The 23858-nt window shown below is 54.4% G+C and overlaps 3 protein-coding genes and 1 long non-coding RNA gene across 10 annotated transcripts; 2 read left to right on the forward strand and 2 right to left on the reverse strand.

Annotated features, from left to right (window-relative positions):
* The first annotated feature begins 1301 nt into the window (after positions 1-1301).
* Positions 1302-6197, forward strand: Gba1 (glucosylceramidase beta 1). Its single transcript, XM_005331335.4, has 11 exons — positions 1302-1483; positions 2064-2148; positions 2399-2590; positions 2710-2856; positions 3127-3260; positions 3477-3649; positions 3871-4108; positions 4393-4617; positions 5294-5457; positions 5826-5942; positions 6028-6197. Exons 1-11 carry the CDS (start codon positions 1457-1459, stop codon positions 6131-6133), a joined length of 1608 nt encoding a protein of 535 aa, XP_005331392.2. The 5' UTR covers positions 1302-1456; the 3' UTR covers positions 6134-6197.
* Positions 6198-6649: 452 nt separating this feature from the next.
* On the reverse strand, positions 6650-11948 carry Mtx1 (metaxin 1). Its single transcript, XM_005331338.4, is given in 9 exon segments — positions 6650-6994; positions 7079-7233; positions 7681-7757; positions 7882-8064; positions 8215-8307; positions 10206-10285; positions 10416-10485; positions 11405-11581; positions 11583-11948. Coding segments are annotated over 9 exon segments (1401 nt in total). The 5' UTR covers positions 11934-11948; the 3' UTR covers positions 6650-6779.
* Positions 11949-12056: 108 nt separating this feature from the next.
* Thbs3 (thrombospondin 3) lies at positions 12057-22796 on the forward strand. Of its 7 annotated transcripts, XM_005331332.3 has the most exons (23): positions 12059-13027; positions 14040-14246; positions 14814-15070; positions 15172-15274; positions 16299-16325; positions 16526-16608; positions 16691-16742; positions 16868-17016; positions 17348-17488; positions 17687-17764; positions 18109-18261; positions 18469-18579; positions 18669-18776; positions 18951-19110; positions 19329-19447; positions 19561-19613; positions 19877-20070; positions 20253-20431; positions 20548-20596; positions 20811-21007; positions 21230-21402; positions 22271-22410; positions 22496-22796. In XM_005331332.3, exons 1-23 carry the CDS (start codon positions 12949-12951, stop codon positions 22552-22554), a joined length of 2871 nt encoding a protein of 956 aa, XP_005331389.1. In that variant the 5' UTR covers positions 12059-12948; the 3' UTR covers positions 22555-22796. The 7 variants fall into 7 exon arrangements, with proteins under 7 accessions (XP_040143605.1, XP_077883557.1, XP_040143604.1 ...); XM_078027431.1 differs by lacking the exon at positions 16526-16608 and having other exon boundaries at positions 12058-13027; positions 16845-17016; XM_040287670.2 differs by lacking the exon at positions 16526-16608 and having other exon boundaries at positions 12058-13027; positions 16691-16735.
* LOC110598743 (uncharacterized) lies at positions 18990-23406 on the reverse strand. Its single transcript, XR_013428242.1, has 3 exons — positions 23010-23406; positions 21476-21614; positions 18990-19797 (listed from the first exon to the last, which is right to left on the reverse strand). It is a non-coding gene; the product is annotated as an uncharacterized LOC110598743 (long non-coding RNA).
* Positions 23407-23858: the final 452 nt, after the last annotated feature.

Consider the following 23858-nt stretch of genomic DNA (forward strand, 5'->3'; position numbering starts at 1 on the left):
GTTCAGGAGGCAACACAACATCTTTGTTTGTATGTGGTGCTGGAGGATCGAACCCGGGCCGTACTCATGCCAGGCGAGCGCGCTACCGCTTGAGCCACATCCCCAGCCCCAGCTGAGGCTGGTCTTGAATTTGAGATTCTCCTGCCTCAGCCTCCAAAGTCGCTGAGATTAGAGGTGTGTGCCACCGTGCCTGGCAGAGGGTACAGCTTTGTACAGCGCATTCCAGTTTCTGAACTCCTTCACCAACCTCCCAGTCCTATAGAAAGGAAGAGCGGTTATTATAATCTGCATCTGATGATAGAAGAAGGGAAGCCATGAGAGGTACAGTGCCAACCACTTCCTGTCTGTCATGCCACCCAAGTGCTAGGTCCCACGCCTGCACTTCACTGGTTAATGACTCCCCTTAGATTCTCCATGAAGACTTTCTGGATAAATCCCTATTCAGGAAGAGTCCCTCTTCATCCCGGGGAACTCTCCAAGCAAACTTGTTACCATTTCTGCCTTTCAAAATATCTGTGTCTGCTTTGGTGTCTCATGGGTCCTTCTGGGGCAAAGCCTGTATTAAACATGTATGGAGCCTCAGTATTTTGCACAGTGAGCCTCTTCTTGTTCTATTTTTAAAAAAATTTGTGGTACTGGGGATTGAACCCAGGGGTGCTCTACCACCACTGAGCTACATCCCAGCCTTTTTCATATTTTATTTATTTTAATTTATTTTTCTGGGCTGACATGGGGAATTGAACCCGGGGGTGCTTTACCATTGAGCGGTGTCCCCTTTTTTATTTTGAGACAGAGTGTCGCTAAATTGTTGAGGCTGGCCTAGAACTTGTGATCTCCTGCCTCTGCCTTCTGAGTTGCTGAGATTACAGGGATGAGCCTCTTTTTATTAGAGTCATTTTATTAGCAGTGTGTGTGTGTGTGTGTGTGTGTGTGTGTGTGTGTGTGTGTGTGGTATGTGGAGGGACAGATATCCCTCCACTGGGAACTGAACCCAGGGTCTTCCACATGCCAAGCAACCACTCTCTTAGGGAGCTACATACCCAACCCTTATCAGTATCATTTAAATCTTTCTCAAGGTGTGCCTGTTGTAATCTCCCTTCTTTGGGATTTGGGATCCATTACCCAGTTTTTTACTGAAAACTTTGTTCCAGGCTGTTCTCAGAGTTGTCATACACTCATACCTTCCAGAGTTCTATAAAGTGTATAATTTCAACAGCCCAGAAGTCCACTGCCCATTACAAATATGGCCGCGATTGCCTCATTTCCTGTGTCATGTGACGCTCCCTTAGTCATCACATGACCCATCCACTTCACATTGCCGGAATTAACCCGCAGGGCTAGCCCAGTTCCTATAGCTGCAGTAGATAATCTGAATCCTTGTTTTTATTTAGTGGATCCTCTATCCCTCTGAGAGTGTGGAACTCCTGAGGTCTTCTTATCCAGTGACTGTGAGGTGATGGAGTTTTCAAGTCATTTTAAAGAGGTGAGTGAGCCATAGGTCTCCATTGGTCTTGTCATGCTGCTTCTGAAATCCTGGCCATCAGGCTGTGGAATTCGATGAATGGCAGGCTCTCTTTGAACCCAGGTCATCAGGGTTCTTTGAGAAAAACACATATGGAGGGAGGGGTTAAGGTAGAAATGGGCAGGAAGAGAGTGAAGACAGTCCTTGTTTTTGGAGGGCAAAGAGCTGTCACCAGCATCGGATTGCAGGGAGGGCTGCACCCAGGTGTCTGTGGGCCTTGTCCCCTCCTTATTTTTTTTTCTTTTTGGTACTGGGGATTGAACTCAGGGTCACTCGGCCACTGAACCACATCCCAGCCCTCAGGGTCTCACTGAGTTGCTTAGTGCCTCGCTTTTGCTGAGGCTGGTTTTGAACTTGTGATCCTCCCACCTCAGCCTCCTGAGCCGCTGGGATTACAGCGGTGTTCACCGCACCTGGCTTGTCCCCTCCTTAATAAAGGTGGGAGACTAGGCTGGGGGCACCCAGAGGCAGTCAAACTCTGGGGAGTAGCTGACAGGAAGAGAGGGGCTTGCCTCCTAGCCGTTTCTCATTCCGTTCTCAGGTGGGCCCAAAGCACCCGGGCAGGGTAGTCATGGCTGCCAGCCTCACAGGATTGCTTCTGCTTCAGGCAGTGTCCTGGGCATCAGGTAAGTGAATCCAAGAGGGGAGGAGGGCACTGAGGCGCTCCCAGCCTCCTGGTCCTTTGGTAGTCTTCTGGTATGTAGGTGGGAGGCTTTCGGAAGGTGCAAGATAAACTCCTGAACGACCGAGACCAGCCTTGAGGTGGGGGCACAGTGAGGGGATTTTTGAAACTGACGTTAATTTCTTAGCCTGCATGTCCATTCTCCTCATCCGCCTCCTTTGGCCCTTGCCTCTGCTTGTGCCCCTCCGTTCCAGGTGCCCGCCCCTGCATCCCTAAAAGCTTCGGCTATAGCTCAGTGGTCTGTGTCTGCAATGCCACCTACTGTGACTCCCTTGACCCCCTGACCTTCCCTGCCCTTGGTACCTTCAGCCGCTATGAGAGTACGCGTAGCGGACGTCGGATGGAGTTGAGTACAGGGACCTTCCAGACCAATCACACAGGCACAGGTAATCACATGCCCTCATCCCCAAGCCAGGCTGGGTCTACCTGGAGCCAAGTTGTAACAGTGGTCACTACCGTTTCTCCCCTGTGACTGACAACCCTCCTTCCCTATGTGTGTCCTTAGGGCTGCTACTGACCCTGAAGCCAGAAGAGAAGTTCCAGAAAGTGAAAGGGTTTGGAGGGGCCATGACAGATGCTGCTGCTCTGAACATACTTGCCCTGTCACCCTCTGCCCAGAGTTTGCTGCTCAAATCTTACTTCTCAACAGAAGGTGAAGGGTGGAGAGGGCAAGTGACATTATGCAATAGACACATTTGAGTTTTCCTTGTACTTTTTCACCCTTCCCTGACAGTTGGCTCCTCTCTTCATGCCAATATAAATAAGATTGCCATGTCAAACTCTAAGTGCCTGGGGACTCCCAGGCTGAGAAGGACATGTTTCACCCAGGTGCTGACCTCCAAGGTTCCTAATTAGGGGCGCAAGTTCCCTTTGGCCCCGTTGATGATCTCAACTTCCATATCTTACTCATCCTTTTCTGCAGGAATTGAGTATAATATCATCCGGGTACCCATGGCCAGCTGTGACTTTTCCATTAGCACATACACCTATGCCGACACCCCCGATGACTTCCAGTTGCACAACTTCAGCCTTGCAGAAGAAGATATCAAACTCAAGGTGGGCATTCTCACTGTCTCAGGCCCTAAAGATGCATCAATGTCTGGGGGTTGAGAAGGTCCAGTGAGGGCTATCTGCAGACATGGAACCTTCCCCTGCGGTCTGTTTTGTCCTGGGGTTGGGAGGGTGGGAGCTGATGGCTGGACCTGAAGCACTGGTTGGGCTAGTCTGTGTCCCAGCTCTGGGTATCTCTCTCCTCACTACCTTTGTCTTTAGATACCCCTGATTCACCAAGCCCTGAAGTTGGCCCATCGCCCTGTCTCACTCTTCGCCAGTCCCTGGACATCACCCACTTGGCTCAAGACCAATGGGGCAGTGAATGGGAAGGGGTCACTCAAGGGTCACCCAGGGGATATCTACCACCAGACCTGGGCCAAGTACTTTGTCAAGTAAGGGATCATCAAGGCCATGGAGCCTCAACCAACCCACCCTTTGGACACTTTGGTCTATGTTCCAATTCTACCTGCTTCCACTTCCAGATCTGACTCTGCTCAGCTTATATTCCTACCTTCTGGATCTTGCAGACTCAGGCCTGTTGGTCAGGGTTCTCATTCCCCAGGGTCTTGGTCTAATTTCTTGGCCATGATTGCTCATGCCCTTTTTCTCCCAGGTTTCTAGATGCCTATGCTGCGTACGGGTTAAAGTTCTGGGCGGTGACGGCTGAGAATGAGCCTTCTGCAGGGCTGATCAGTGGGTACCCCTTCCAATGCCTGGGCTTCACTGCTGAACACCAGCGAGATTTCATTGCCCGTGACTTGGGTCCAGCCCTTGCCAACAGTACTCACCGTGATGTCCAGCTGTTCATGCTAGATGATCAACGCCTTTTGCTGCCCCGCTGGGCACAGGTGGTAAGGCCCAATACCTCCATGGGTGTCCCAGTGACCCCCAAATATGCCATCCAAATGATTGGCTCCAAACTTAAGACTGCCTTCCCTGCCCCAACTCTTGACTTCTGTAGTACTCTGGACTGGGTCCAGGTGTCGAGGCCACCAGCCCCATCAGACATCCAGGACCCCGTGGTTGATTCTTAATCCCATTTTTCAGGACTTCTAGTTCCTCTTCCAGAACCCTCTCTGCAGGCTCAGTGTCAGTGGCTCCTCTTCCCCAGTCGTCTTCCCCTTTCCCTGTGCAGGTACTGGCAGACCCAGAGGCAGCCAAGTACATCCATGGGATTGCTGTACACTGGTATCTGGACTTCCTGGCTCCAGCAAAATCCACCCTGGGGGCGACACACCGGCTGTTCCCGAACATGACGCTCTTTGCCTCAGAGGCCTGTGTGGGCTCCAAGTTCTGGGAGCAGAGTGTGCGCCTAGGCTCCTGGGATCGAGGAATGCAGTACAGTCACAGCATCATCACGGTGAGCCCCTGTCTCCCATCCTGCAAAGCAGACATCTCTAACCCCTTACCAAAGATCGAGAGCCCTCCTTGCCATCTTGGCCTCTGGGGCAATTTTGGGATATTGAGTCTATTCTGTTTTTCCTTCACATCTCATCACCCTTTAGCATATACTCAGGGCCCTGCCTCCAGTTTCTCAGCTTCCCTTGAAATGCCTCCATCTTCGTAAACCCCTCTAGTGAGAGAGCCGAGCCTGATGGTGCACACCTGTCATACCAGCTACAGGGGAAGCTGAGGCAGGAGGAGGGAAAGTTCAAGGCCACTCTGGAAACTTAGTGAGATAAAATTAGAAGAGTTAGGATGTAGCTTGACGGTAGGCTACCCTGGGTTCAATCTCCAGTACCGGGCTGGGGATGAGGCTCAAGCGGTAGCGCACTCGCCTGGCATGCGTGTGGCCCAGGTTCGATCCTTAGCACCACAAACCAACAAAGATGTTGTGTCCGACGTAATTAAAAAAATAAATATTAAAAATTTTCTCTCTCTCTCTCCTCTCTCTTTTTAAAAAAAAAAAATCTCTAGTACTACCCCCCTCAAAACAATTAAGGAGACAGGATTCCCCCTCATAGGGCTGAGCCACTCAAGGTCCCCAGCTCCCTCTGTGTTGAGCCTTTTTTCCTTTGCTCTTGTCCTTACTCCAGAATCTCCTTTATCACGTGACTGGCTGGACCGACTGGAACTTTGCCCTGAATCCTGAAGGGGGGCCCAACTGGGTCCGCAACTTTGTGGACAGCCCCATCATTGTAGACATTGCCAAAGATGTGTTTTACAAACAGCCCATGTTCTACCACCTGGGCCACTTCAGGCGAGTACAGGGTGGGTGCCCCCATTCCACACAAGGCCTATCATCACCCGTGCTGGGCTTACATCACTCCATACCAGGAGGGAGCAGGAAGGCGTTTAGGGTGGCAACACTGGGAGACACGCCCATCCTCTCTTGCACCACGTAGGCAGGAAGCAACTAGGTGGCATCAGAGACACACACAACCCCTGGGTGCCTGATGCTGGGGCGGGGATGCAGGAGGTCAGGGTCAGGGCCCAGCAGTACAGCTCTAGGCCTATAGAGTTAGGGCAGAGTTTGGGCAGGACTTATGGGTGGGGTGGGGACTGGGTGGCTGAGTTCTTAGGCGAGGTTTGGCTGAGGTCCCTGATGATGCCTGTTCTCATATTTAGCAAGTTCATTCCTGAAGGCTCCCAAAGAGTTGGACTAGAGGCCAGTGAGAAGACCGAGTTGGAAACAGTGGCACTGATGCATCCTGATGGCTCTGCAGTTGTGGTTGTGCTAAACCGGTAAGGGTGAGAGCAGGTCTAGGATTGGCTGGGACGGGTGGTGGGCCTCAGTCGACTCACACTCAGCTTCTCCTCTCCTCCCCAGGTCCTCGAAGGATGTGCCTTTTACCATCAAGGATCCTGCCGTGGGCTCCCTGGAGACCATCTCACCTGGCTATTCCATTCATACCTACCTGTGGCGTCGCCAGTGATGGAGCAGATACCCAAGCAAGGACCTGGGTTCAGCATGAGCATTAAAGGGACAGAGTCAGCTCACATGCTGTCTATGGCTAAAGAGGGCACAGCAGGGCTGGGGTGACCTTATAGTGATGTAAGCCCTTGGGCAGTGGTTTGGGTGACTCACTCTCCTCTCCAGTGGGTGCCAGGGGCTTGAGGCTCCTAGAGAAAGTTCAGGAAACCCTAGTGTCCCCCCACCCGGCACGCTTGTGTTAGCTGTGTGCTGGCTCCTGTGGAAACTGGGCCTAGACCCAGGGTGAGCTCACTGTGTGTGTATTAAAACAGATGGAGTGGGAGTTAGGGAAAGGAGAGACTAGGAAAGCTAGACCCAAGCTAGGTACTATTTGTCTTTCCTGGAGATGCAAGAGTGAGCTGGTGAAGAAGCACTGTCAGCCTTAGGGCAGGAGCCAAGAGCCGTGGGTAGGCTCAAGCACTCAGATGTTCCCATGGCACATGTTAGGAAAATGGGCTTCCCTTAAAGGAGAGAATGATTGCAGTCAGTGTGAGCAGCTTTATTCTTGGGGCAGTACCCCATTTCTGGCTATACCAATAGTGGGGAGGCTAAGGGGCCTCTGGAATGCATGATAGTAGAAAAATCAGTCCTAGGAGCATGAGGACAAATCACTCCTCTTCATCCTCCTCAGCCATGCCCAGGGCCCGGCTGCCTGGGGTGCGGGCAGGCGTTGCCCTCTGGATGGAAACAATGCCACTGAGCAAAGCATAGCCCACCATGGCTGCCAGGCCTGCCAGCACAGACAGTATCTGGTTCCGACGCCGATATGGCTCCTCCTCAGTCTCTGGGCCTCCTGGTGTCTGGCGTGGGGGTGGCACCTCAGCTGAAGGGCAGAGGAGGAAGGTGGGCAGGGGATCCTGGATCCTGGCCCCCTCTTCCAGGGTTGTTCCTCCCATCTGCCCCTTACCTCCGTCCCAGGGAAAGTAGAGGCTGAGGATGTGGGTACAATAGGCACAGAGGTTATGCAGCCCCCGCAGGTGGGCCTGCAGCTTCCCACTGGGCAGCTTGGCTTGCAGCAGCAGGGCCAAGTGGCTAAAGACAAAGGCATCCAGGGAGGCGGGGCTGGAGAGAGGAAGAAGGTGAGATGGAGGGGGACCACTGGACAAAGGGGTCAAAGTGGAGCTAGAGGAAGAGTCAGCCTTGAAAAGTGGGCTCTGGGAAGCAGGGAGGCCACCACAGGAGGCCAGGACACAAAGTTCTAGACCTGGGAATGGGGAGGGTTCCCCAGGTGGCGCCAGCCTGGCCCTGAATGGGGCTCTATCCCTGGGCTGCATAAAGGGCACATTGAGTGCCCTACAGCCCTGCCGGCCCCTCCTGTGCCTGGCTGTCCTCCCACCCCACCCTCCTATACCACGGAGGAGGCTTCAGCCCCACACACAGCCCTACTATCACCAGAGCCAGTGTCTGTCCTGAGGATCTCTTGGCCAGAGCCTGAGCCCACTCTAGCCCTAGCCCCAGCCTCTACATCTTCTTCTAAGCCACCCATTACACCACTGGAATCAGACTCACGCGTCTCCAAAGAAGAACTTCTGAGAGCCCAGGCGCTGAGAGAGAAGGGTCAGGCACTCCCGAGCTTCTTGGTACAGCTGTAGGGAGAACGCAGGTAGGCTGCAGCTGTGGAAACAGTACCACCTCCCCTCCTGGGCACTCCCTTCCTGGCCATCGTCCTTGGGGTTCATGTCATACAACAGCCCCTTGTCCCAGAGCTACCTCCTTCTCCAGTTCTTCCTCGTTCTCAGGTCTGTGCTCCCCACATAGCAGCTGTAGCCGCTCCATGTACTGCCGCTGCATGCGGCCAGGCAGGAAGAAGTTGAGGGGAAAGGGCATTGCCTCTGCATACCACTTCCGGGTCACTTCCACATAGTTCTTGGTGTCTATCCAAAAAGTATGTATCTGGATTGGGTAAGCAAGAAGGAAAAGGAAGGCTAAACCAACGCACCGTCCTGACTCAGCCTATGCTGCTCTGTGTCTCCCTGTGGGTGTGGCATGACCACCTCCCCCATAAGGCCACTAGTGCTAGGAGAGAGATCTGGGCGCACTCACCAGCACTGGGAGCAGCTTTTCCTCTAGGAGAGACATGAAGGCCAGGGTGTCTGCCCCTTGCCGGGCTGACAGATCGTAATCGGCATTGTACTTCTGTTGAAGAAATACCCATGAGGCAGACACTGGGGGGTTGCATGGGTACTTCCCAAACAGGGAAGGGATAGTACCCTCCCTCACTGGCCTCTGAGTGTAGCGAGGTACAACGAGGAGCTTTTCCCACTGAGGCCCCCTTGCCTGGGCCCAGCCGGTAGCCTGTTGCTGTTGGCAGAAAGCCTGGGCCTTGGAGCCTGCTGGCCGTCAAGGTCCTGCGCCCATTGGGGGGAGGAAGGAAGGCCCAGCCACAAACTAGGAGCAGCTCCCAGAATTTCCACGGAAAGCTGGCAGCACGCCTGCTGACGACAACTTTCTAACAGCAACCTCACCGATCCAGACACCACAAAGCTAGCTGAGTGGAGATCAGATGCAGGTTGGCCTTAGCCCATGCCTCAGGAATAGGGGATGCCATTCCACACTCCCTGGTCCCAGCGAGCTCATCATGCTCAGCACCCCCTGGCTTGTTCCCTCACAGCCCAGCTTTGACTACTTCTTCCACTTCACTCCATGGCCTTGGAACCACCACCACCACACACGCATTCCACCCGCTCCCCCAGGTCTAACCTGCTCTGCCTTCCCAAGCTTCAGCCTCTAATCACCCCCCTCCATATCCTGAGTAAACTTTGTCCCTGCATACCCTCTTGTGCATGATCCTTAAATCTCTCTGACCTCAGTATCTCCCCTGTGGAATCAGGATAGTAATCTCTTTCTCTCATTATGGCTATTAGGAAATAATTCAGGAGAAACTCTTGGAATCTGGAAAAGCTCAGTTCATACATAAGGAATCAGGGCAGTGGCCCAGGCCCTGACAGGAAATTTGGCTTTTATCTAGATCTTATTTCTCCAAGCCTCTCAAGCTTCCACTCATTCCCCAACAATTTACCTGAGAAAGTACAAATGAGAAAAAGGGTCCCATTCTGACAAAGTGTTCTGTTTAGAACCAGGCTAGAACTCTTTTAAGAGCATGCTTATTAAATCCTCTAGGTGTTTTGTGGGGTTTTTTTTTTTTTTGGTGCTGGGGATTGAACCCAGGGCATTGTGCATGCAAGGCAAGCACTCTACCAATTGAGCTACATCCCCAGCCCAAATCCTCTAGTTTTATAAATAAGCAGCTTTCAGATCAAGAGTCAATGACAGAGTAAGAGTAAAGAACACTGCCTAGAACTCCCACTCTTTTTTTCCCATTCAGTACTGGGAATTTCAACCCAGGGGCAATCTACCACTGAGTTAGACCCCTGGCCCTTTTATTTACTTATCTATTTATTGCAGCGCTGAGGATTGAACCCAGGATCTTATGCATGTTAGGTAAAGCACTCTTCCACTGAGCAAAATCCCCAGCTTATTTTTATTTTGAGTCAGGGTCTTGCTGAATTGTCCAGGTTGACCCTGCACCTATGAAACTCCTGCCTTGACCTCTTGAGTTGCTAAGATAACAGGCCTGTCACTGCACCCAGTTTCTTATTCTTCTTGCAATATTCTAATTCCCTGTCCTGACTCCAAGCCTTGTTCATCCTAAGCCCCATATCTAGCCCAAACTAGTGCTTAAAAACAGAGATGTAACCCTTAGAAGTACTTTTGAGTCCCACTTTTGAGGACCTCATCAGAGCCAAATGCTACTCTCTTTTCTCTTCCATGTGTTATCAATCTATGCCTCTCTCCTTCCCTGCCCAGTTTGCAGAAGGAACTATGCCCCTGGATGGTCCCATGGTGCTCTGGGCTTAATCTCTGTTTTTACTACATCACAGTGACAATGTATGTCTTCCTCATCAGAATGTGTGCTCCTTGATGCTCTGGGTCATCTGTGTTGAGGTTGGCATATGTCTGGTGCTCAATAAATTAATATTGCACTGAACTGACTGAACTTCTCTCATTTGCAGACCCCCATTCAAGCCACCTACCTCTTTTCGAAGGTGGGTGATGATCTTGTGTGGTACTGAGATGACTTCTCCATGAGTGGTCCGAAGGGCAGGCAGAGTTCCTGACATTGAGAAAGAAGTATGCCCACCAGATCCTTAACTGCTTATTCATATGTATTTGTACTACATTACTGCCTGTTTCCTGCTCCTCCCCTTGCACACTCCCTTCCTTATCCCCTAGGGACTGGATACCTGAAGGGCTTCGCCAAGGGTTGGCGATCTTGTGTACCTTGAGTGGAGCACCAGTAAATCTGGCATAAGTCTGCAGGGAAGGAATCAGAAAGCACCGAGTTCAGGCCCATGGCCTCACGGGGGAACCAAGAACAGAGCTGTTCACAGAATACCATATGGGCCATGCCCTATGCTTAGCACCTTTGTACAAAAAAAGAGGTAGTCATTACTATTTTACAATTAGGTAAAACAGAGCTCAGAGATTATGGACATGTGGATGATTACAAGTCAGCTAGGAAAATCCTTGCCTCTATCTCCCTTCTTGCATCAATCTGATAGACACTTATCCTTGGAAGATTCTAAATAGTATCCCTCTTCTTGGAAGCATCCACCACATCCTTCTTTGGTGGTCTCTTTCTACCCACATATCTTACGTTTTACAACAGAATATTTTATTAAACTTATTTCCTTTCTGCCAATAACTTGAAGGGAGTGGCCAAGTCTTATTTCTTTGCATGGCAATGTTATGCGTTTGGAAGAAGTCTAATACAAGCTTTTAAAATCACAAAGTAAATGAGTGTAGTGAACCAAGTCTGTCTGATTCCAAAACTCTACAGTCTGGCTGTGGGCTGTCTGGACCCACAAGCAATAATTGCTGTTTATGAGAAAGAGGGAGAAAGGGGGACTGAAAAGACAGGAATGGAAAGCTGAAGATCCCCGAGATCGTTCGGAAGGGATTGCCCCAAGGTCACACAGCCAGAGGATGGATAAACAAGGACTGGACCCCATCTCCTGAACCCTCAATCAGGCCTCTTTCCATTGCAACACGACTCCTAGGCGACTGTGGCGTGGGGCGCTTGAGCCCACATCGGCCAAGTATGCTCTTTGACTCAGTTTCCCCCACGGCGCCCCATACTGGCGAGCCCTGGCCAGGTTCAGACGCTGGGCTAGTTCGGGCCCCCTCCCCACTCTTCAAGGGCGCAGCAGAGGGCGCCGGCGCCACTCCTCACCAGCACGGCCAGGCTATCCAGGTCCACTGACGGCAGCCCCCAGCCCCCTGACCAGCAGAACAGCTCCATGGGCGCCGCCATCTTGCACGCCCTCTGTCCCGGAAGCACCTCCCCGGGAGCTTCTGCCCTCCCCTGCCCGGACCCGCCCCCCGCCGCCCCTCCGGAGGATCGGGGCGGGGGGCCGGGGGAGGGAGGCCCCTGGGGAGGCGCGGCTTCCCCGGGTCGGAGAGGCGGCCCGCTGGCGGGAGGCGGAGCCGCGAGCTTCGGCGGAGGGCTGCCGCCCGCCCATCCAAAGGCGGCCCAGGCAGCGGGGCAGGGCTGCCGGCCAGGCGCGCCTCGGAGAGTCCCGGCGCCTCAGCCGCGCGGAGCCCCGCGTTCCCGGAGGCGCGGCGGGCCTAGGAGAGGGAGATCTTGTGCGCCCGGCCGGGTCCTGGGGGCTCCTGCCAGACTGCACGTGGCCTGGCCTGCTCCCGAGCCCCGCGAGGCTCGGCCCCGAACTGGGGCTGCGGGGGGGTCCCCCGGGCCGCATGTTTTCCACAGCGCGTTATGTTTGGAGCGGGCCCTGCGCCGCCCGTCGCCTTGGAAACAAAACACGGGCGGTGGCGCGGCCGGAGCCGAGGCCGGCTGGGGCCTGGTGGGGGGAGGGGACGTGGGGCTGGCGGGCTGTTGCCTTAGTGACGAGAGCCCAGGCGCCCCTCGGCTTCATCCGGGTCACGGCCCGTCTGCTAGCACCCACAGGACTCTTCAGTCTGGTCCTCGGGTGCTGCTGGCCTTTCCCCTGACTTTCTTTCTTGGCGGTGCTGGGGATTGAACCCAGGACCCTCAGCATGCTGGGCGAGATCTCTACTACTGAGCTACACCCCTGTCCTTGTCCCCGGGTTTTCTACCTCCATTCTGTGGTGCCTTTCTTCTGATTTCTTGTCTTCGACCTCACTGACCACTGTTTTAGACCTCGTTCAGTTATCATTAGGAGCTCCCAAACTCCCAAGTTTCCTAGGAATGAGGGAAATGGAGGGATGGGCACACATCATGAAACCCCCCTACTCACACACTCTAATAATTAAAGAGCACTTGCTCCGCCAGAGCAGCAAGCTTCAAGCCATGTGGGCATCCACTGGGCACTATAACAAGCTAGTTTCGGCCACTCCCTTTGGCGTCCTCTTCTGCCCACTGGCATTGCCCATGCCAGGGGTTCCTGCCTTCCCCAACTGTGGCTTCCAGAAAACAGTAGCATTCGGTAGGGCTGTTTGTTGAGGCCCCCAATAACGGGATATAGAGGACAGGGAGGCACCTGGGGGCGAGGACCATTAGGGAGTACCAAGAGGCAGGGAGGCCTCCAGGACTCTCCCAGTGCCCCTGGTTCCCGGAGCTGGTGATGCCTCCAGGGTGATTGGCAGCTCTTTGTTTCAGCCCCCCCTCACCCGCCTGCTGGCCCCCCCTACAACTCCCCCCTCCGTCCCTCCGCCCCCCGCTCCTGCTCTCTCCGCCTAGCCTTTCCCCTCCCAGCCGCCTGCCTGCCAGGGGTAGTGAACCGGCTGAGCGGCATGGAGACGCAGAAACTTCGGGGGGCCCTGGCTCTTCTCCTCCTTTGCTCTTTCGCATCCGCTAGTCAGGATCTGCAGGGTAAGCCTGTCTCCATCCTCCTAGACTCCTCTCTCCTGTCTCCTCTCTATTTGCCCGCAGCACAGGTAGCGGGAGGTTGTGGGCAAGGGGAGAGTCCTGAAATTGAGCCCCGGGAGAGTTCCACTGCCTAGAGTTGGTGAAATTATGGCCTGGTGGAAAGGAGTGGGTACCAGAGATTGTGCGAGTGGGAACTGGCCAGGATTAGGCATGAGGCCAGAGCCAAGGACTCAGGAGCGGGTTGTTAGGACTGCTTGGCTGGGTTGTTAGAGCATCCACAGGCACCCCAAGGGTCAGGGAGAGCAGCCTGAAGGTTGGTGCACTGTGAGGATCCTTTCCCTTCTCCCTGGGCTCCTGGCTGCTGAAAGTCAGGGTGGGGGTGGGGACTGAGAGGTCTAGGCTCTCCCGGAGGTCTGGTGGTGGGATGGGCCTGATGGGTGTGGGAGAGGTAGCTGGAGCAGATGACACAGGCAAAGATTCTTTACTGGCTGGAGGGGAAACCACAGATTGGCCAGGACACAGGAGGCAGAAGAGCTGGGTCTTACATTCCCTGGGGGGTGGGGGAGCCCTCAGTGGGCAGCTGTTCTTATCCAGATGAGTGTGCCGAGTCCCCAGGATGGGAGGAGGTGGACCAGGGTGTGGAATGAGCCAGACCCAGCAGTGGAAAGAGAAGCTGCCTCCCATTTCTGCGCTGTGGGCACCAGGTGCCACTCCTGCCTCATACCAGCACAGCGTCTCCCTTGCGCCACCTGGTGGGGGCATCTCAAGTTTGTGGGATGGTTTATTTCCAAGTGAGTCTCAGCTCTGCAGGTTCCCAGAGGGAGGTAACAGGCAATAATGAAGGAAGGAAAGATTCACTGCCTTGGCTGTCCTCTAATAACAAAAGGGTGGAGTTACACTGCTTGGTGGTGTGGTGGTGGGTAACTAGGGATGCCCCACCCCTGAGGGCTCAGGGGAGAAGGCAGATCTTAGCACTTGACTCTTCTTCTGACCTTGATAACCCCTGCCTGGCCAGTAATTGACCTGCTGACTCTGGGTGAGTCCCGGCAAATGGTAGCTGTGGCAGAGAAGATCCGGACAGCTCTACTCACTGCTGGGGACATCTACCTCTTGTCCACCTTCCGCCTGCCCCCTAAGCAGGGTGGTGTCCTCTTTGGCCTCTACTCTCGCCAAGACAACACGCGATGGCTGGAGGCCTCTGTTGTGGGCAAGATCAACAAAGGTGACTGGTGGGCATCTTCTTTTCTGCAGCAGTGATTCCCTTGAGCGCTCTCCCTCATCCCCACATCAGGTGCCTCTTAATTCTTCTTGACCTCCTCTGGGAACCATGGTTCCATCAGGCTGTGGCCAGGCACCAAGGGGCACAGTAGGGGTTATGGAATGCATAGTAAATCAGGAGGTCAGGTGCCCAAATAGCAAGGTGAGGTCTGGTATTTATAAGTATGGGAGGCTGTACTTAAGGATTCCCAGAGAGAGGATGAGACATCTCTGTGCTCCAGCAGTGACAGAAATCCCTCAGATCCCTGGACAGGTCAGTGGGTATAGAACTAGCTGCCATCCTGGTGGAGGATAGGTTGATATGATGCACTGAAGACTAAGAAAGTCCTTGTCTCTGAACCAATTTGAAAACATTTGTTTGTATACCTATTATGCGCAAAGTGTTGAGATATATATAGCTGATTTAGGGATGGTAACCCCAGAGATGTGGTGTCCAGAAGAGTTGATCCACGGCTCAGTGGGACCCAGGGGATGGGGGATAGTGCCCGTACTGACCTCCCCTCCCGGGCAGTACTGGTGCGGTACCAGCGGGAAGATGGCAAAGTCCACGCAGTGAACCTACAGCAAGCAGGCCTGGCTGATGGCCGCACACACACAGCTCTCCTGCGACTCCGAGGTCCCTCCCGACCCAGCCCTGGCTTGCAGCTCTACGTGGACTGCAAACTGGGTGACCAACATGCCGGCCTCCCAGCACTGGCCCCCATTCCTCCAGCAGAGGTCAGTGGGCTGGAGATTAGGACCGGACAGAAGGCTTATTTGAGGATGCAGGTGAGCAGGAAAGACCCTCCAAGTTGTGTGGAGACAGTCTGCACCAGTGGGGGGAGGAATTAGTAGAACTACTTTACCTGCTGTCCTCTCCCCCCCCCCAGGGCTTTGTGGAATCAATGAAAATCATTCTGGGGGGGTCCATGGCCCGTGTAGGAGCCCTGAGTGAATGTCCATTCCAAGGGGACGAATCCATCCACAGTGCAGGTAACAGAGACTCCTATTATGAGGCCATGGGTTCTGAGGTTTCCAGTGACTCTGTCCTTCTGATTTCCTTTCCCCTAACACCCATTCCTTTGGTTCATCTATTCCTGGGACTTCTGACCCAATCTTTTACCCTCAACTCCATGATCTCCTATATGGGAAGTTTGAGTAAAAAAAAAAAAAAACAGGTGTCCCTGTTCAGGTCACCCAGCCTAGGCCAGAAAAGTACCATGACCCAAGAGAGGTCCAATTCTGAGGATCCCTGGAAGACAACGGGGAGGAAGGCACTTTCTTGGTCTTGGCCAAGATCCTTGCTTCAGGTTTTTGTAGGTCCTCGTGGTCACTGCCATCTACCAGCAGTGTCTCTGAGCATTGCCCATCTGCCTGGTCTCTCTGACAGATACTCGAAGGCTCTTATACAGGAAGAGCTCTTGGAGGAAGCTTGGGAAGGCAGAAATGGAATGTACTGGGGCCCTTGTCCTGGTTTGGGTGGCCTCTCACTGGGACCCATTCTGCTACTTCCATGCCTGAGAACCAGGGGAATTTTTTTGTGTGCGCCAGAGATTGAACCTGGGGATGCTTAACCACTGAGCCACATCCCCAGCCTTTTTTGTTTATATTTTATTTAGAGACAGGGTCTCATTGAGTTGCTAAGTGCCTTGCTAATTTGCTGAGGCTGGCTTTGAACTTCCAATCCTCCTGCCTCAGCCTCCCAAGTTGCTGGGATTACAGGTGTACACTACAGTGCCCAACAAGAATTTGGATTTTGACTACCTATAAGGCAACTCCCCTTAGAGGGTCAGAACTGGTGCTAGCTGGGGATGTGGCTAACCTGTGAGGCCCTAGGTTCCATCCCCAGCACCCCAAAAGCAAGACAAAAAAATTGGTGCTGCTTTCTAACCAACTCTGCCCTTGTGCTATGTAGTATCTCATCTTTATTCTAAGGCTCCAGCCCTGTTCCCTTCTTCCTTTCTCCTTCCCACCAGCCTTTCTCCTTCCCCCTGACCATGTCTTCTCTTCTCTCTAGTGGCCAGTGCACTGCAATCCATTCTAGGTGAGTAGGCCATGAGGTGGGGAAGGGGTGAGGGTGGGGAGGAGGCCCCAGGCTTGAGCAGCTGCCTGGAACCAAGTCCTCTTCAGTCAGGTGTGGGTGGGTCTTCAAAGGTAGGGGATGGGCAGCAGTGGCTTGTTGCCCTTGGAGGGTTCAAGGCTGATGACCCAGTTCTGAGCCTCTCCACACATGGGCCCTGACAGGAGAGCAGACTAAGGCGCTGGTCACCCAACTCACCCTCTTCAACCAGATCCTGGTGGAGCTGCGGGATGATATCCGAGACCAGGTTTGGGTGGGCCAGCCGAGGGTGCTACCAGTCCAGGGGTGGGGTGGCAGATGCTGAGAGCTGACTCCTTCCCATTTTTTAGGTGAAGGAAATGTCTTTGATCCGAAACACCATCATGGAGTGTCAGGTGTGCGGTGAGTGGGAGAGCAGGGGAGGGCTCCAGATGGCACCGCTCTGCTGCCCACCTGTGGCTTTGGCTTCCCCTTCTAACCATTTGACTGGTGATCTCTGGGTAGCTCTGACTGTCCCTGCCTCCCAGGCTTCCATGAACAGCGTTCCCACTGCAGCCCCAACCCCTGCTTCCGAGGTGTGGACTGCATGGAAGTGTACGAGTATCCTGGCTACCGCTGTGGGCCTTGTCCCCCAGGCCTGCAGGGCAACGGCACCCACTGCGATGACATCAATGAGGTGGGGGAGGCAGAGCCCACATGGGTGCAGATAATTGGGGTGAGGGTATCAGGAAGGGCCCAAGAGGCTGGGGAAATGTTGATTGGAAGCAGAGGAATCTGGGGGTTAGAAGTCAAGAGACCAGCAAAAATGTGAGATGGGAGGTAGGCAGAAGACTGGAGGGCCACATGGAAGGAGCTGGGGAGTGGAAGGGCCGTTTGAGCAAGGGGTACAATTACAGATTGCAAATCAGAGGGAGGCTTGTGGAGCAGAGAGAACAGGAACACTGGTTCCAGGATCATAGGCCGAGGTTCTCTGGAGAGAAGCCTCATATCTGCTTTCTTGCCCTCAGTGTGCTCACGCTGACCCCTGTTTCCCGGGCTCCAGCTGCGTCAACACTATGCCCGGCTTCCACTGTGAGGCCTGTCCTCGAGGCTACAAGGGCACCCGGGTGTCTGGTGTGGGAATTGACTATGCCCGGGCCAGCAAACAGGTCAGGATGGACAGTCTGTCTAGAGAAGGGGATTCTGGGTGGGACATGGGACACTGGTGATAAATGGGGTGAGGCTGGCTTTATATTGGCTTGGGGTCTGGACTTATTAATGCTCATGATAAGGCCACACCAATGCCTTCTCCTGTATTTGCGGAGAACTACCCTTGGTCTGGTTCCACCCAAAGTCTGTCCCTTCAGGTCTGCAATGACATTGATGAATGCAACGACGGTAACAATGGTGGCTGTGACCCAAACTCCATCTGCACCAACACCATGGTGAGCTGAACACCTGTCTCCAGGGGTGGTGTTAGAAATGTATGACCCATCGTCAAATCTCCTGCTCTCTTCCTCCTTCCCTGGGGTTCTACAGAGTCCGTATTCACAGGGACCCTACTGCCTCTAACAGCAGGGACTTTTAGCAAGTTATTTAACCTTCTCAAGCTTCCTTATTTGAAAAATGGGGCTATTATCTACTTTGAAAGATTGTCCTGAGAGCCTAAAGGAGAAACTAATATGCCCTGTTGGCTGTGAGGGCAGGTGCTATACCCTCAGGGAGGGCAGTGCCAGTCCAGGGCACCTGGTGGCCCCAGCCTCTTTCCCGACTCTACTTTCTCTCTCAGGGATCTTTCAGATGTGGTCCCTGCCGCCAGGGTTTCCTGGGCAACCAGACCCAGGGCTGCCTCCCAGCAAGGACCTGTTTCAGTCCAGCCCACAGCCCCTGCCACGTTCATGCTCACTGCCTCTTTGAACGAAATGGTGCAGTGTCCTGCCAGGTGGGCTGGGAAGGACAAGGGAAGGAAATGTAGGGAAAGGGCGAAGACTAGTGAACATATTTAAGGTTGGAGGACTTCGTGGAAAAGGGCGGTGGGTCTGGGCCCAGGAACTGGCTAGTGGGAAAAGTAGGGCCTAGAGAGGGAGTGGTGGGGCATGGGAAACCATCCCAAGTTGCTAATTCCTGCTGTTTGTGTCACCCACCCCAGTGTAATGTGGGCTGGGCCGGGAACGGGAACGTGTGTGGGCCTGACACAGACATTGACGGCTACCCGGATCAGGCGCTGCCCTGCATGGATAACAACAAACACTGCAAGCAGGTGCAGGGGCCGGTGGACCAGTGTGGTGGGGAGCCCCAGGCTGGGTCAGGCCAGAACTCATCCGTTCTCTCCCTCCCCCTGAACTTCAGGACAACTGCCTTTTGACACCTAACTCTGGGCAAGAAGATGCTGACAATGATGGCGTGGGGGACCAGTGTGATGAAGACGCTGACGGGGATGGGATCAAGAATGTTGAGGTGGTCCCCAGACCGTCCTGCCCTCTGCTCTCTTCCTCCTGTTCGGTTCTCTCTGGCCTCTCCCATAATCCTGCCCCTTGACAGTGCTCTAATAAGGTTCCAGAACTCCAGATTAGGGAGCTCTAAACCTGTGGCCCCGGACAGGTGGATCTTTCCCTCTCATTTCTTGACCAGGACAACTGCCGACTGTTCCCCAACAAGGACCAGCAGAACTCAGATACAGATTCATTTGGTGATGCCTGTGACAACTGCCCCAACGTTCCCAACAATGACCAGAAGGACACAGATGGCAATGGAGAAGGAGACGCCTGTGACAACGATGTGGATGGGGATGGTGCAGGCCTGGGGCTCAGGGGCAGGCTGGGAATTTGGATAGAGGAGATGAGTCAGGGAAGCTAGGAGGTCTGTGAGAATTGGGAGGCATGCTGTGGGAGCTGGCCTGGGTCAGAGGAGATGACCAACATAACGGAGACCAAGCTCAGGAAGTTCACCAAGTTAGAAGAGTGAGACGTGTTCTAGCGACAACTCTGTGCTTTCCCCCATGTCTTCTAGGCATCCCCAATGGATTGGACAATTGCCCTAAAGTACCTAACCCGCTACAGACAGACAGGGATGCGGATGGGGTGGGAGATGCTTGTGACAGCTGCCCTGAAATGAGCAATCCTACCCAGGTACAGGGGAGGGGAAGGGTCATCAGTGGAAAGCCCCAGCCCTTTGGATGGGAAGTGGGTCACCATCTTCAGAGTTATCAAGAGGAGATGGTGAGATCAGGCCCCTCTCTCAGACAGATGCAGACAGTGACCTGGTGGGAGATGTCTGTGACACCAATGAAGACAGGTGGGGTCTTGGCCAAGAGACAGTCTTCCAGGGGATATTTTTCTTTCTTCTAGTCCATTCTCACTTCTCTCTATGGCTCAGTCTTCATCCTCTATTCCCATAATCTCCCTTCCATTCCTATTGCTGGACCTTCACATCTGGCTGGCTGCAAGGGGTCTGGATGGAGGGCAGGCTCAAGACTCCCCTAAGCAGAAGACAGGGAAAGAAAGGATGGATGGGGGGACTTTGGACAGCAATTATTTGGTGACTGTTTTTCTGAGCAGCGATGGGGATGGTCATCAGGATACCAAGGACAACTGCCCACAGCTGCCAAATAGCTCCCAGCTGGACTCAGACAACGATGGACTTGGAGATGAGTGTGATGGGGATGATGACAATGACGGTGTCCCAGATTATGTGCCTCCCGGTCCTGATAACTGTCGTCTAGTACCCAATCCCAATCAGAAAGACTCAGATGGTAAGGCTTGCTCCAAAGAGGGTTGGACTGCTTTGGACTTTGCTCAGGGGGAGGTAGTAAGCCCTGCAGGGCAGTAAGGAAGGGCAGGTAGGGAGAAGTCAGGAATGCAAGATTCAGGAGGTGACAGTGTTGGCCATTGGCAGTGGCCAGGCCTTCCTGAGCTCCTAGCCTTATCTACCCAGGCAATGGTGTTGGTGATGTGTGTGAGGATGACTTTGACAATGATGCTGTAGTCGACCCCCTGGATGTGTGTCCTGAAAGTGCAGAGGTAACCCTCACGGATTTCCGAGCCTATCAGACCGTCGTCCTGGATCCTGAGGGTGATGCTCAGATTGACCCAAACTGGGTCGTTCTCAATCAGGTACTTAGACTCAGGGCAGTTGGCTGGGCAGGTACTGTCAGGCCAGACCACCAGGTAGGGCCTAGGTGGCGTAGTACACCTGGATCAGGGCTTTTTTCTTTCCTGAACAACCCCAGGGCATGGAAATCGTTCAGACCATGAACAGTGACCCTGGCCTGGCAGTTGGTATGTAAGGGATCATCCAGTTCAATAATTTCCAAATGGAAGAATTCTTCAGGGACAGAGCATGGGGGAGGAAAGGGAGGGGAAAGATGGGCAAAGGCAACAGAGAAGGCAGTGGACAAGCTGGCCACACATACTGCAGGCACCCCTTCCCAGTCCTCCTGCGGTGGGCCATTTGCTGCCCCTGACCTTTACCCCACCCCTACCCCCACCCCAGGATACACAGCCTTCAATGGTGTGGACTTTGAAGGCACCTTCCATGTGAACACAGTGACTGACGATGACTACGCAGGTTTTCTCTTCAGTTACCAGGACAGTGGCCGCTTCTATGTGGTCATGTGGAAGCAGACAGAGCAGACCTACTGGCAGGCCACACCTTTCCGTGCTGTTGCCCAGCCGGGGCTGCAGCTCAAGGTAACCCAGCTGCCCAGTTTCTCCAACCTAGGCCTGTTCCCAAAGCTCTCCCTGCCAACCCCAGGGCCTCTTCTCCTGCCTGATCGGGAATCCTCAGGACTCTGGCCTGCAGGTCGGCTCTGTGGGCCTCCTTGACTCCCTTCCCATCTGTACGTACCAGCCTTGTGTTTCCCTTCTCTCTGGTCCTATGGTTGACCTAGTGTCTTTGCCAATGACCCTCAGGCAGTGACATCAGTGTCTGGCCCAGGTGAGCACCTCCGGAATGCCCTGTGGCATACTGGCCATACCCCTGACCAGGTACGGCTGTTATGGACTGACCCACGAAATGTGGGCTGGCGTGACAAGACCTCCTATCGCTGGCAGCTGCTGCACCGGCCTCAAGTTGGTTATATTCGGTGAGGAGAGGGGCCGAGTCCATCCGGAGGACCCCAGGCTGGGGCCTTTCCTTCCCTTTTAGCTGGGACTCACCAGTGACCTCTCCTCTGCTCAGTTCCTCAGTGCCATGGGTAGGGACCATGGCCACTTCTCTCCGTCTCCCTTCTCACCACAGACAGGACCTGTAGCCAGTGTTGGGCACATCATTCCTTCTCTGTGCCCCATTTTTCTTCTGTAAAATAAGATCATTGAGCTAGATGCCCTCAGACCCCAGGCCAGTCTGTACGGGGCCCATCACTTCCAACCCCCTAAGTGGCATAGCCCAGAGCCTACTTCATCAGCAGCTGACCTGGAAGGGATTTTACAGAGGCCCAGACCTCCCAGGCCTCTCAGTTCAGCACTTTGTCCACAACTTGGCCGTTCCCTCCCACAAGTGTCCCTAGTTGATGGGGACAACTTGAGAAGGGAGGGGAAATGGGTGTGCTTGGAGGCTGGACTTTTTTCATAGTCAAGAACTCAGAGTCCAGGGGCCTGGGGTTGGTGCCCCTTTAAGGTGCCTAGTGCTGTGGGGCGCCAGAGCTGGGGATAAAGGGGGGTTGACTAGAGCCTGGGAAGCGGGTGACTTCACCCCCCTGCCCATTGTGCTCATTGCCATGGCAACCCAATCCTCGCTTGGAATGCGGCTGGTGCTTTGAGATGCAAAAGGGGCTGGACAAAGAGCTAGGGGCCCCGGCCTGAGAAAAGCACCCCCTTCCCTCCCCTTTCCTCCTCTCCCTTCTCTCTCCAGCCTGGTGAGCTCAAGGGGGGCTGGGATGAGCAGGGCCTGGGACATGGAGGCACTGTACCCACTGGCACCTTAGCACCAATGGACACCCCTATCCTGGACAGGGTGAAGCTCTATGAGGGTCCCCAGCTAGTGGCGGATTCTGGGGTGATCATTGACACATCCATGCGAGGGGGGCGTCTTGGTGTATTCTGCTTCTCCCAGGAAAACATCATTTGGTCCAATCTCCAGTATCGATGCAACGGTGAGGCTCTAGACAGATCAACCTGACCCCTCACATGTCCTGGGAGAGTCGCCTTCTCTGACCTTACTTATTTCCCCTTCTTCAGACACAGTGCCCGAGGACTTTGAGCCATTCCGGAGGCAGCTGCTGCAGGGAAGGGTGTGAGGAGGTGGCCACCGGATTCCTGATTTTAGACTCTCTGGCCTTGGGGTCCATCCTGGAGACTCTGAGGTCTAAACTACAGCCCCTCAGCCAAACATAGACCCTCCTCTGGCACCCTCAGTTCAGCCCCAGTGGGGCAGCACCCCCACTGCTCAGGGGTTGGGACATTTTCAAGGGGTATTACTCAGGTACTAACCCCAGGAAAGAAAATAGCAGATTGCCATAAAGTTCCAGTTGTTTTCTAAGCCAGTGCAATTGCTTGTTTAGGGGTTTTCTGGGATAGGGTGGGAATCAAGAAGGAACCTGAGGGCGTCAGAGGAAAGCTGGTAGGCTAGAAGTTAGAGAACTAAGGAAAGTTTGGCTGATTTGGGTCGCGGGTGGAGAAGGTGCCAGAAGGGGTTAAGTGAAGGATGAGGTGCTGTTCGGAGGATGGCTAAAGTCCTCCCAGCCCCACTTACTCACGGTGGCAGCGGCGACACTCCAGTCTATCTCAGATCGGCCGGTATCGAAAGCCAGGAGGGCGGGGGCTGCCCCGCTTGAGGAGAGGGGGAGGCCGGGGGGCCGAGGGGGCCGGAGGCCGGGACGAGTGCAATATTGGCGGGGGAAGTAACAACACTGCACCGCGTCCCGTCCCTCCCGCCCGCCCGGGGCCCGGGATCCCACTCCCTACAGCCTGAAGCCAGACGGGCTCAAGGACTGGGGTGCACTCTGGGGAGTTGGGTTCACCTTAGAAGCAGGCCAAAGACTTGGCGCCTCTAAGGGTGAAGGGGATGGTAAAGGGGAGGGGTAAAGGGAGAAGGGGAGACTGCGGTGCCCAGGAACGCCGCTTTCCGACGGCCGGGCGTTGCGCGCGCTTGCTCTTTAAATACTCAGACTGAGCGGCGCGGAGCCGTCACCATGGTGACGCGTGTCCCAGCAACCGAACTGAATGGCTGTTGCCAGGCAACTCCAGAGTTGAGGTTTGGGGCCGCCCACCTAGATATTCCTACTTTCTCAAACGGGCTGGTGGGGGGCCTTCCCCGCCTCCAGCCCGCTTGCGAGCGCGCGGACGTTCCGCGCCCAGCGCCGCCCACGGGCTACGGCGCGGCACAAAGCGGTGCCGTGGAGGCCGAGCAGCGGGCGCGGGAGCGGTGGTCCCCCGCTCCTGCCTGGGCTTCCCTCCAGTCTCGCGCCTTGCAGGAATGTTCTTAAAGTACTGGTTTCCAGTCTGTGTTGTCGGGGCTAAGAGTTGTTTTCCCCATCCCCTCGACACTGCCTCTGTTGGCCTAGGCCACCAGCGGGAACCCCGGACCCAGCCGACACCCTGA

This window comes from Ictidomys tridecemlineatus, chromosome 11 (genome assembly GCF_052094955.1).
Source record: "Ictidomys tridecemlineatus isolate mIctTri1 chromosome 11, mIctTri1.hap1, whole genome shotgun sequence".
NCBI lineage: Eukaryota > Metazoa > Chordata > Mammalia > Rodentia > Sciuridae > Ictidomys > Ictidomys tridecemlineatus.

What these genes read in the sequence shown, in the direction of transcription:
- Thbs3 (XM_005331332.3), top strand. Translation starts at nt 12,949, where the DNA reads ATGGAGACGCAGAAACTTCGGGGGGCCCTGGCTCTTCTCCTCCTTTGC. An exon ending in AGGCTTATTTGAGGATGCAG is followed by an intron (nt 15,071 to 15,171) that starts GTGAGCAGGAAA and finishes CCCCCCCCCCAG; the next exon opens with GGCTTTGTGGAATCAATGAA. An exon ending in CATGGAGTGTCAGGTGTGCG is followed by an intron (nt 16,743 to 16,867) that starts GTGAGTGGGAGA and finishes CCTGCCTCCCAG; the next exon opens with GCTTCCATGAACAGCGTTCC.
- Gba1 (XM_005331335.4), top strand. Translation starts at nt 1,457, where the DNA reads ATGGAGTTTTCAAGTCATTTTAAAGAG. An exon ending in AAGAAGATATCAAACTCAAG is followed by an intron (nt 3,261 to 3,476) that starts GTGGGCATTCTC and finishes CTTTGTCTTTAG; the next exon opens with ATACCCCTGATTCACCAAGC. An exon ending in TGCCCCGCTGGGCACAGGTG is followed by an intron (nt 4,109 to 4,392) that starts GTAAGGCCCAAT and finishes TTCCCTGTGCAG; the next exon opens with GTACTGGCAGACCCAGAGGC.